We start from the raw sequence: 12,699 nt of genomic DNA on the forward strand, positions 1-12,699 counted from the left end.
TAAGGCCGAGGGCCTGTATTGTGAGGATACTTTTGGGCCGGCCTGCACGCTGCAGTAGTAATACACTAATTATGATAATGAGGCCGAGAGCCTGAGATTGTACGCCATAAGGTGGCTTGATATTGATATGAGGCCGAGAGCCTGTTTATGATGCCACGAGATGGCTTGATATTGCGCTTTGGCCGTAAGGGGTCCCTCCAGGAGTCTGCACATCCCCAATTAGAGCGGGTACCCATTGTGACATGAGATATAGCCCGAGGGGCCAGTATTGTTCTGTGATATTGTCCGAGGGGCTGATTTGATGTTATTGTGCCCGAGGGGCAGTTCTTATGTGTTTACCATTCCTAGTTATTTTTCCTATCTATTGTTGACTGCTTAAAAAGGTGTTTTATGAGATTTTTTCATTAAATTGTGTTACTGATTTTGTTATACTTCTGATAGCTAAATGTTGTGTTTAACGTGATTTTATATCGTTTAGTCTTCATTTATTCTTATTACTCACTAAGTTGGAAGTACTCACTTTACTCCCTGCATCTCTATGTACAGATTCGGGCGCTACAGGTCCTGCTACTGAGGGTTGACAGTCCCAGCGGATCTTCGGAGGTTTACTAGGTAGCTGCTTGGTGATTCGCAACCCAGTGCAACCTCCCTCTATCTTATTTCTTTTCTGATTCAGTTATTTAGTAGCGGAGTAGACTTTCAAACTGGTAGTATTATTTTAGATGCTCATGGCTGGTGACACCCTGATGTCGGGCTGTGTTGGCTTTTTCCGCAAATTATACTGTTAAATGCTTATTTTGGGATTTTATTTCTAATTAAAGACTTAGTAGTTATTATTTTAATTGCTTAAAGTGAATTGGAAGTGAGACGGCTGGCCTTGCCTTCACGAGAGGTGTCATTACGACCGGGTTGGGTTTAGGGTCGTGACAACTAGCACAAGAAGTTAGAGTAAAACTACTCCCATAATCAAGACAAATTATATGATAATCTTGTGCTACAATCATCAAGATATTTTGGGGAGAAATTAAAAAATAGCCAGATTTACAAATGGTCGTTCAAAAATAACCCAATTTCAAAAGTAATCGAAATTTAGCCACTTTTCATGTAAAGATGAATCTGAGCAAAAACACTGTTCAAAATTCAGAAAATATGCCAGTATATTATACTGAAGTTCCAGCATAAGTGTGCTTGAACTCCAGCATGTTATACTGGAGTTCCAAGATAAGTATGCTGGAACTCCAGCATAATATGATGGAGTTCCAACATAAGTACACTAGAACTCCAGTATAATATACTGGAGTTTCAGCAAGTATAATTGTCTAGTATAATATACTGGAGTTTGGAGAACCGGTGCTCCAATCTCCAGTATATTATACTGGAATTAGCAAAGTATACTGGTCCAGCATAATATGCTAGAGTTCATACACAGGTGCACCGAACTCCAGTATATTATGCTGGACCGGTCTCTGTTGCAGCAAAATAGTGGCTATTTTTCATTGACTTCGTAAATGCTGACTATTTTTGAATGACCAGTCCGAAAACTGGCTATACCGTGTTATTTTTACGATATTTTGTCCAACAATATTTGTGAACATAGTTTATTAATTATGAGAACCAACAATTTAATCTTCTGTGCATGAGTTAAGACTCCATACACTAAATTGTCTATTACATAACTAAAATGATACACATGTAACAAATGATCTATTTAAAATAACACTTTATTGAATTGAATAAATTAAATAAATAATTATTTCATAAAGAATAAAATATAATACTATATCTAAATAGCATGTTTAATAGTATATCCCAACAATATCTACCATCTATCACCATAATATTATTATGTCACAACGAAAATTGAAGAAGTTGCGATGCTTTCTAGCTCGTTTGTTGTGTGAGTCTCATCCAGTCTAAGCACCCTTTGTTGGCGACTCAAAATTTCGACAACCAGCAAAAGAAATTAAATGAGTGTTATTTGCAGTGAATGATATACAAATGCAATTTTAATTCTTGAAAGGCATTTGACATAGTGAAATTATACGGTGGCATAGATACCCATTATTGGCCTTGATTCTTGAGTTAGTTGGTTGTTATTTGGAGCATAAGAATAGTTTGCGCTTCCAATAGTATTTGAGTTTAATAGATTACAAAGAAACCAAAATTCATTTTTTTTTTCATGATCAAAATTAAACATAAAAAGATTCAAAATTGCACTTATGCCGAAGTTGGAAAAAATGCAGACCACACTCGAGCGGTGCATCCGTGCATCACATAACAACACGCACATTAGAATTTTAGAGCAAAATCTAGAGGCTGAATCTTTACAATTATGGGTGCTAGAAGCCATGTTCGTGACTTATTATTTTGTTGTTGTTACTGTTTGTGTGAAAATGGCGTGTAGTAGCCACTAAATAAGGGTGTATTTAATTTTTATCCACTATTTAAAATGCTTATAAAAAATAGCCACTACTAAGGGGGAAAAGACACAATTACCCTTTCTCTATTTCTTGTATAATCCCAAAATCGACGAAAACCCTTATTTCATTCGTTCAGAGTTTTGCGCTTCTTCATCTTCCTCGTATGCAAACTGCAATCTCAGTTAAACTTCTGCTCCTTCATCTTCTCCGTCATCTTCTGTCAATCGCGACTGGTAATATATTTTTTTTATGCATTTTCGTTTTTCTTTATTTGTAAGTTGGTTCAATGCCGTGTGAAGTATGTGTGAAATTTTAAAAATTAGCATTATATGTTGATTCAGTGTAGTATATTTTGTGTGATTCTGTTTTTGATAAATTTTTAGTGTGTAAAATTTGAAATGTGTTTGTGGTTGATTCAATATATTTGATTATGTAGGTATATTTCATAAAAATAGTCGTAGAAATTCATAAGCTTACTGATTATGAATTTTCAGTTAACTGTGTTCATTAAATAGAAAATGCTTAATGAACTTGAATTAACTTTGGATGTTGAAAGTATAAGTTAATGACTTTATTTCCTTAACCTTTGCATTTACAATTTAAAGTTAAGGACTTATTGTCCTTAACTTTTGCACATGAAACTTGAAGTTAAGGACTAAGTGTCCTTAACTTTGGAAGTTGAAAGTATAAGTTAAGGATTGTATTTCTTTAACGTTTGCACTTAAAATTTAAAGTTAAGGATTATATTTGCTTAACTTTTAAACTTGAAATTTTAAGTTAAGTCCTAATCTTTGTTTGTTTTTCCTTCTTTTCTAGTGTTATAATGGAAGGCGGTCATTTTTTTGATTTTGACGATTGGTGTAATTTTCTGGTATATTGGAAAGGAGATTTTCAATATAAGGAAACAATTAAAAGTTTTTTATCGAATAGCCAATGGAAGAAATTGAGGGAAAGTATTTTTGGCAACTTCTTCAGATTACAAAGTGTGAAGTTCTCGGGTAAACTTATGCACTGTGTATTGCTTTCTGAAATTGTTAGTAATGAACCTGATTCGATGACCTTCAAGGTATTTGACCGCGATATTAAGTTTACTCGTGATGCATTCTATATTATTACTGGTTTGAAGTCTTATTCGTCGCTTGACATGAAAGGTTTAAATGAGAAAGAGAATAGGCTTTTAAGAGTCTATTTCCCTGGAAAGGACAAAATTGAGTTGGTTGATTTGTATAGTTTTATTTCTAGTCGCCCACATGGTACAACTTCATCATTTGCTGGCAGTGATGATGATGCTTTGAAGTTGGCAACACTCTATTTTGTTGAGTCGGTTTTGATGGGCAAGAGGAAAAATAGGAATGTGTCGGAGCAAATAATGAAAATTGTTGACGATGATGCATTTTGCGCTTCCTTCAACTGGGGCTCTCTTGCTTATGAGACGCTATTAAAATCATTGAAGAGTTGCTTGAAATCAAATGAGAATGATGTTCAGAAGGAGAAAGAGAAAGAAAAAGATATTGATAGCTACACTTTAGTTGGCTTTCCTTTTGCGTTTTGTGTCTGGATTATGGAAGTACTTCATATTTTCCAAGAGAAACAATTTGTGAACTTCAAAGAAGTTGGTTATCCTCGAATGTTATGTTATTCTGAAATGAAATCTCCACAATTTGATGCTCTTTGTAGAAAATATTTCCATAATAAAAAAGTAAGTTAATGTAATTACTATCTCTTTTTTTTGTTTATTTGTTTTAGTTATGTATACTTATGTTTAGTTTTTCTTATATAATAGGTGTTTAAGTTGATTGAGGTGTCACCCTTTATTCCCGTGGAAGAAGAAGATACAGAGCCTCTTTGTGTGGAGGAGCCAGTTTCACAAGATCGAGGCTCAAGGTCTTCTTCCACACAATTTGACGAAGGCGTACTTAAGGAAATTGTTAGAGTATGTGTTTCTGCCTTTGAATAGTATTAGTTTTTTATTTGATTATTTCTTGCTTACGAACACCTTTTTTTATATTATGTTTTTTGATTCAGAGATTATCAGAGAGTTTTAAGAAGGATTTGCAAGCAGAAGTTACCAGAGTTAATCAGAAAATTGCTGTATCAGAAAAAAGATTGAGAACGAAATCAAGGTAATTTCAGTTAGTCCAACTTTAGAATTTTGTGTCCTTAAATTTTGAACTTGGAATTGAAAGATAAGGACTTCTTGTCCTTAACTTTTGAACTTTTGAAATGAAACTTAAGGACATCATGTCCTTAAGTTTTGAACTTGGAATTCAAAGTTAAGGACTTCTTGTCCTTAACTTTTGAACTTGGAGTTCAAACTTAAGGATTGCATTTCCTTAAGTTTTGAACTTTAAGTTCAAACTTAAGGACTGCCTGTCCTTAAGTTTTAAACATGTCCTTCTCTTTGTAACTTAGTTGCTTTCTCAGGATTTAAAGAAAACTCTAGGATCAAAGCTTGATACTTTGATGAACATGTTTGGGAAAGCTGATCAGATGAACACAGATAGAGAATCTAGTGTTCCAATTAGAAAATATGGAGTTGATGATCATTGTCGTGCTACTGAGCGTACTGGCATATTCAACCAAGATGCAGGTGGTGTTGAACGTGATTATATGGATGTGCATGCATAGGGTCAGTATGAAAGAGAATTTAGAGATGCACATCTAGATGATGAAACTGAAAATGTTACTGATATTGGGAAAAGTTAGTTATAGATTTTTATTTTTATTTTCGTTGAAATGTATATTCAATAGATTAATACATATAAACTATGCATGTGCATGCAGAAGTTTGTGGAGTGCCGGAGAAAATTTGTAGAGTTTGTGGATTGCAATCACAGGAGGATTTAACAAGTCCATTGGGGACAAGTGTCAGCAAGATTGTATGCAAATGCTTAGAAGGAACGTATGATCTCTCTACACCGTTGTCATACAAAGAAAAATTTGGAGTTCTAACTTGTGCCAGTCAAGGTTAGATAAATTTTTCATTATATATTGTATCTTTATTTCATTATATATTGTATCTTTTGAAGCAGCAAGCGAAGAAGCTGGAGTGCAGTATCAAGAGAAAACTGGACTACAATCTCAAGACATAGGCAGAAGTGAGATTGGTTCCAAATCTATAGATGCAACATGTGATGATGATGATGTAGCTGGAATGATCTTGGATATTGCAAATGGTTAGGCAGTGCTTTTTTAATTTTATATATGTTTGTTTTAATTAAAGATTATTAACATGTTAGCTGTTGTAAATATTTTTGCAGAATCTTGTCAACAAGCATCTAAAGATCATGGTGAACAACTGCAAGATAAAGAAAATGTGGAATTGCAAGAAAAAGAAAATGTTGCACGCAATATTTTAGCTGAGTTGTCTCTTGAAAAAACACAAGAAGGTACTGCGGAGAAGACAGGTACTGATTGTGCCCTAATTATTATATGTACAATTGAAATTTTGTCTCTTCATTTGACCTATTGCAGAAAACTAATATGAATATGTATGTATATATATATATATATAGTGTCTCCAGCAGAGGAAAACAAAGAGGACACCAATGATGACGATCTTAACCAGTATACAAGGAAAAGAAAGAGAGACAGTATTGGTTATGATGGTCCGTCATTTTATCTTCTTACTCCTACTCCTCCAAGTATACAAATGGACATTGATGCGACTTTGACTATGGAGGGTGAAGGAAATGTTGAAGAAGAACTTGGTCGAGGTAAAAGGAACAAGAAGTTAAGCTGGCAGTTGAAATCTCCTTTTGATAAGGAAGGAAAAGCAGTAAGTTCCAAGGCAGACAATCAAAATACTCTGAAGAGTTCAGGTTGGATAAAATCAACCTATACTCGTAGGTGTATTTTTCATTATGCCAAAGAAGATGAAAAATTAGTGAAGAAATTCATTGTGTGGTTGGGCAAGGAGAAAAGGAGAGGTCGCAAAAAAGAGTAAGTCTCTTAATGTGTTTCACTACATCCTTAACTTCTGTGATTGTAAGACTAATTTTAGGACTAACTGTCCTTAACTTATAGATTCAAGTTTAAAACTTAAGGACTTCTTGTCCTTAAGTTTGAATTCAAAATTCATAAGCTAAGGACATGCAGTCCTTAAGTTTGAGTATCAAATTCAAAAGCTAAGGACATTTGATCCTTAAGTTATAGATTAAAGTTTTCAAAATTCTAACTTGACATTTTCAAAATTTTCAGGGGACAAATTGATTTATATGCTGATGACAATAATTTGAGGAAAAAACCATACAAATTGTATCATCAAAAAATCAGTAGCAAAATATTTTTCCTTGAGCTTTCAGATAGCAAATTTGTTCTTGGTGATAAGGTTAGATAATTCACAAGGCATTTATTTTTTCTATTATTAATTTATCATTTTTTCATTATTTTATGACTGATTTGTTATTGGTTTGTTTTATTTTTTGCCTTTTTATGAAGCATATTGACATTGCTCTCTATTATCTGAGAAAGAAGGAATGCTACCACCCTCGCGATCATCTTTTTCGATGCACAACTACTGATGTTCTTTTTGATAATTATATGACACTTGTGTATAAAGATTTCAGTGAATATGCTAGTGATGAGTTTTGGTGTGCTGGTGATAATCAGTTATTTCTGACACCATATGTGTGGGGGGACAGCCGTAGATGTGGAATTGCATGGACTGAGGTTGACAAAATCTTTTTTCCATGTCGGCTTCCTTCAGAAGATGATGAAATTGTGACACACTTTTTGTTGGGAGTATTGGACTTGAATCAAAAAAAGATTGATGTATATGATTCCATATACAGTGAGCCATATGAAGCAGGAATGAACTACATGCAAATGTATGCACGCATGATCCCCCATTTGCTAAAGTTCTCACAGTTTGACAAAAATCACAAGTCTTTTGGGAATGTCTTCAACAAATTTGATATACAGTGGCAAATATCACCACACCAAACTGGATCGTACGTGTTATTATTTCTTATATTATTTATATGTACTTAAGATTTATTGTTTAATTCACTGCATATCTTACATTTCTCTTAGGACTGATTGTAGTGCATTCCTAATCAAATTTGTCGAGTTGCTGATGATTGGAAAGGACGTGCAGCAATTCCAACCCGAAGACATAAAAGACTTTCGAAAAGAACTTGCTGCAAATCTTTGGGCACATGGTGAATGGAAAAGAAATTCTGGTTATGATACTCCACCAGAAAATGTTGGTGATGATTATGAGAGTGAAAATGAAACATTCTGTCCAAAGGAGTTGTAAAGAAATTGTGGTGTTATTTTTGTATAAAATTGCTGTAAAGGTGACATCTGAATTATGCCAGTTTAGGATAGTTCTGAAACATTCTGTAAATTTGTGAAAAGGCACTTATATTTTGTTTTGTTGGCATAGCGTAATTTTTTGTAACAACTATGCAAAATTACAATTTCAAAAGTTATGTCAAGGCATTTTGTTATTTATTTCGTTGTTTCTCTCAACTGTTGATTTGTCCATTGAGTTTGTTAGTATTTGTTCATGACTAAGTGTAAGTGAACTTCAAATTCAAAGTTAATGACCAAATGTCCTTAACTTTTGAACTTGAAATTCAAAGTTAAGGACCGACAGTCCTTAAGTTTTGAACATGAGACTATAACTTAAGGACCTCATGTCCTTAACTTTTGAACTTGTATTTCAAACTTAAGGACTCCTATAGTTAAGGACAAACAGTCCTCAAGTTTTTAACATAGGACTATAACTTAAGGACCTATGTCCTTAACGTTTGAACTTAAAATTCAAAGTTAAGGACTGACAGTCCTCAAGTTTTTAACATGGGACTATAACTTAAGGACCTCATGTCCTTAACGTTTGAACTTAAAATTTAAAGTTAAGGACAGACAGTCCTTAAGTTTTTAACTTGTATTTCAAACTTAAGGACTCCTGTAGTTAATGACAAACAGTCCTCAAGTTTTTAACATGGGACTATAACTTAAGGACCTCATATCCTTAACTTTTGAACTTGAAATTCAAAGTTAAGGATAGACAGTCCTTAAGTTTTTAACATGGGACTATAACTTAAGGACCTCATGTCCTTAACTTTTGAACTTGAAATTCAAAGTTAAGGACAGACAGTCATTACGTTTTTAATATGGGACTATAACTTAAGGACCTCATGTCCTTAACGTTTGAACTTAAAATTCAAAGTTAAGGACAGACAGTCCTTAAGTTTTTAACATGAGACTATAACTTAAGGACCTCATGTCCTTAACTTTTGAACTTGAAATTCAAAGTTAAGGACAGAAAGTCATTACGTTTTCAAAATTGCAAGTTGAACTTACTGACTCCTGTTAATAACTTTTAATTGTTGAACTCAAAAGAAATTAAAAGAACGTAACAAGATATAAATATTGAAAATCTAGGCATCCGCTCAAATTAGAATAATAATGAATACAATCTATAACAAAAACTTAAAAGAGTCGATAAACATAAGTGTATATTTCTACTCTTCTCTATGCTTTCTTGAAAATGGATGGAAGTGCCGGAGAATATATACAAGTTGTTCTATTATGACCAATTCTTCTGCAACGACCACATTTGAATGTTATTTTTGATGGCTCGGTAGCAGGAATATGCCTTTTCTTTTGCCTTCTACCTGGTGGCACTTTGAAATCTGGAGGTTTAACAATTTGTGACTTAACACTCTCTGGTACAATCCATGAATCAGTATGTCCTACAGGATGTATTTGTCTTTCATATGTTTTCATCCAAGATTCCTTTAAGTACCAGTGCGAACAAAAGTCAGACTTCTTGATGTTTCTCTTCTCGATAGCTGCAATTGCATGTATGCATGGTAATTCATCAAGTTGAAATTGAAAACAATCACATGTTCTTTTGTTTAAGTCCACCAAGAAAGTTATTCCTTCTTCTTCAACTCTAGAACGCCATGAATCAACAAGGAAGACCTTCAATGTTGAAAAATTATAAGTGAGTACATTATGTTAAAAAATGTCAAAATCATAATATAAACATAAAACATAATACTTACGTTTAAAGTAAATGCTAAATCTATTTTGTTCTTCAATTCCTCCTCTACCCAACAAGAAACATCATAAAGTGTTCCTTCTGCTTTATTTCTTATTTCATAAAACCAATGTTGTAGCTTCACTTGAATGAAATCCATCATTCTTAGTATAGGCAGCTCCCTTGCTTCTAATAGTACTGAATTCATCGACTCAACTATGTTTGTTGTGAGCATGTCATATCTTCTTTGTGGACTACAAGAACGTGCCCATCTTTCCGGTGGTTCTTCCATCAAGTAGTCATAAGTTTTCTTATCTACATTTGCAATATCTGATATATATATATATATATATGTCAAATTCTTACGCTTGTATACTCTTGCAGCACTTTGGAAAAGTTTTATGACCTCACTTTTCACCTTTCTTCGCTTTAGGTTCTGCTCCAAATGATAGATGCAAATCCCATGATGGCTTTCAGGATATACCTTTACAATGCCATTTGCAATAACTTGATACCTGTCTGATAAAAAAATCAAATTCTCACGGCTCCCAATTGTATTGCGAAGCTGACTAAAGTACCACTCATAGGAATTATTGTTTTCAGATTCTGCTATTCCAAAGGCTAGTGGGAAAATTTGGTTATTTGCATCTTTTGAAACTGAAATCATTAAAACACCACGATATTTTGACTTCAAAAAAGTCGCATCAATAGCAATCACTGGTCTACAATGATTCCAACCAGCTATCAATGATCCATATGCGTAAAACATATAAAGAAACCTGAAAATACAATATAAAACAAGGTTAAAATATCCGAAGTTTAGGACAGTCAGTCCTTAACTTACATTTACAAGTTATAAAGTTAAGGACATGTTGTCCTTAACTTTTATTTCAAAGTTCAAAACTTAAGGACTGGAAGTCCTTAACTTTTAATTACAAGTTCAAAACTTAAGGATAGACAGTCCTCAACCTCTGGTTATAACTCAAAAGTTAACAAGGCTAAAGACAGCATGTCCTAAATTGTTTACCTGTTGTTGTCGTCTATCTTTATATTAGTATAAGTTCCCGGGTTTTTACTTGTCATCATATACAAGTATGAACACAATAATTCATAATTTTCTTCGGGATTTCCTCTTATTAAAGCGAAAGCATGTTGAATAGCACGCCACGCCTTGTGATATCCAATGTCTAGTCCATGCAATTTTTGCATCTCTGCCATGACAAAAACTGGTGTAACTTCAAATCTTGGGTCCCGAAGATTATCGATAATGTAACCACTAATCAACTTTGAAGTAGCATGCCTTTGATCTGCTTTCCTAGTGTTAACAGAGCAGTCATGCTTTTTCTCAAGCTTTACTATCTTGAATAATGTTGAGTCTTTAATTCTGAAAGCACGCACACACCAACGACACCTATCATCATTTCATGTCAACGAATATCTTGTTGAGCTTGATCTAACAACTTTGAATTCAAAATGTCCTTTGATTGCTACATTAGAAAAATAATTAATTATGCTCTTCTTCTTGTCAAATACTGATCCGACTTTTATTTGATCCAAAGAAGCATTTTCTCTTAATATCGTAGTTGGGGATTCTTTTTGTTTCAAATTTGATCTTCGTTTAGTTATTTGAGTGCAGGTTTTGTCAGCATCTACTTCAATTACTGGTGCACTCTCTAAGACTTGAATACCCAAAGCTTGTTCGTTGTCAATCTCTATAATGCTTTGTCCTTCTACTTGAATAGAATCAAATGTTTGATGCACCTCTTCATTTAATGGTTGAGCTTCAACCATATCTACTTCAACTATCTATTGGCATCGCTCTTGATTGTCATGTTGAGTTTTTGTGTTGGCATGTTCATTGCTTGTTGATGCAAAAACTCTTTCCGAAATATCAACTATGAAACGACAACTCTTGAAGAGTGAATGAGTTTTTAGCAACTCTATACATGTGTGAAGATCTAAATCTTTGGATACAAGCATTCCTTTGCTTGTTCCAAGGTTGATATCAAACCATATCACTATTTCAAACTTTTCTCTATCCAATTCAATAAGCTCAAAAATCTGTTTAACGAAATCTTCAAACTGAATTGACTCAGGTGCTAGGAAAAGCTTTGTTTGATGATCAAGATATTTATAGTCTTCAGTCCATCTACCATTAAAAGCAACTATTATGCATATTGTTTCCATCCTACAAGTCAAGAGAATGGGAAACAAAGGACATACGTTATAAAGCAATCCTTGTAGAATTAAGAACAGGTGTACTGTAAGTGCAAGACCAAGATAAGGACTGTCTGTCCTTAACATTTAAACATGTAATTAAAGTTAAGGACTGCCAGTCCTTAACATTTAAACATGTAATTAAAGTTAAGAACTGCCAGTCCTTTAACATTTAAACATGTAATTAAAGTTAAGAACTGCCAGTCCTTAATATTTAAACATGGAATTAAATGTTAAGGACTGCCAGTCCTTAAGTTTTAAACATGGAATTAAAAGTTAAGGACTGTCAGTCCTTAACTTTTGAACAAGAAATTAAAAGCTAAGGACTGCTAGTCCTTAACATTTAAACATGGAATTAAAAGTTAAGGAATGCCAGTCCTTAACTTTTAAAGATGGAATTAAAAGTTAAGGACTGCCAGTCCTTAACTTTTGAACCAGAAATTAAAAGCTAAGGACTGTCTGTCCTTTAATATTTAAATATGGAATTAAAAGTTAAGGACTGTCAGTCCTTAACTTTTGAACAAGAAATGAAAAGCTAAGGACTGTCTGTCCTTTAATATTTAAACATGTAATTAAAGTTAAAGACTGCCAGTCCTTAACATTTAAACATGGAATTAAAACTTAAGGACTGCTAGTCCTTAACTTTTGAACCATAAATTAAAAGCTAAGGAGTGTCTGTCCTTTAACATTTAAACATGGAATTAAAATTAAAAGTTAAGGACTGCTAGTCCTTAAGTTTTAAACATGGAATTAAAAGTTAAGGACTACCAGTCCTTAACTTTTGAACCAGAAATTAAAAGCTAAGGACTGCCTGTCCTTTAACATTTAAACATGGAATTAAAAGTTAAAGACTGCTAGTCCTTAACATTTAAACATGTATTTAAGAGTTAAGGACTGTCAGTCCTTAACATTTGAACCAGAAATTAAAACATACAATTTGAAACTCAAGCTACAGGATTTTGTATACAGAAGAACAACAACAAAGTGAAGGACATTTTGTCCTTAAGTTTTTTTATTCAATTTGCAAAATGAGGCCAGTAGAATCAAAGTTAAGGACATAATGTTCTT

At 33.5% G+C, this 12,699-nt stretch overlaps 1 protein-coding gene across 1 annotated transcript; it reads right to left on the bottom strand.

Annotated features, from left to right (window-relative positions):
• Window positions 1-8,903: 8,903 nt before the first annotated feature.
• LOC142162328 (uncharacterized) lies at window positions 8,904-11,205 on the bottom strand. Its single transcript, XM_075218670.1, has 5 exons — window positions 10,873-11,205; window positions 10,442-10,773; window positions 9,440-10,193; window positions 9,335-9,356; window positions 8,904-9,223 (listed from the first exon to the last, which is right to left on the bottom strand). The coding sequence occupies exons 1-5, from the start codon at window positions 11,203-11,205 to the stop codon at window positions 8,904-8,906; spliced, it is 1,761 nt and encodes a 586-aa protein (XP_075074771.1).
• Between the last annotated feature and the right edge of the window lie 1,494 nt (window positions 11,206-12,699).

This window comes from Nicotiana tabacum, chromosome 7, assembly GCF_000715075.1.
Source record: "Nicotiana tabacum cultivar K326 chromosome 7, ASM71507v2, whole genome shotgun sequence".
Lineage (NCBI taxonomy): Eukaryota > Viridiplantae > Streptophyta > Magnoliopsida > Solanales > Solanaceae > Nicotiana > Nicotiana tabacum.

Coding starts and splice junctions, on each gene's coding strand:
- LOC142162328 (XM_075218670.1), bottom strand. CDS start 11,205: ATGGTTGAAGCTCAACCATTAAATGAAGAGGTGCATCAAACATTTGAT. Junction 10,194..10,441: donor AAGATAGACGACAACAACAG/GTAAACAATTTA, acceptor TTGTATTTTCAG/GTTTCTTTATATGTTTTACG. Junction 9,224..9,334: donor CTTCCTTGTTGATTCATGGC/GTTCTAGAGTTG, acceptor ATGCAATTGCAG/CTATCGAGAAGAGAAACATC.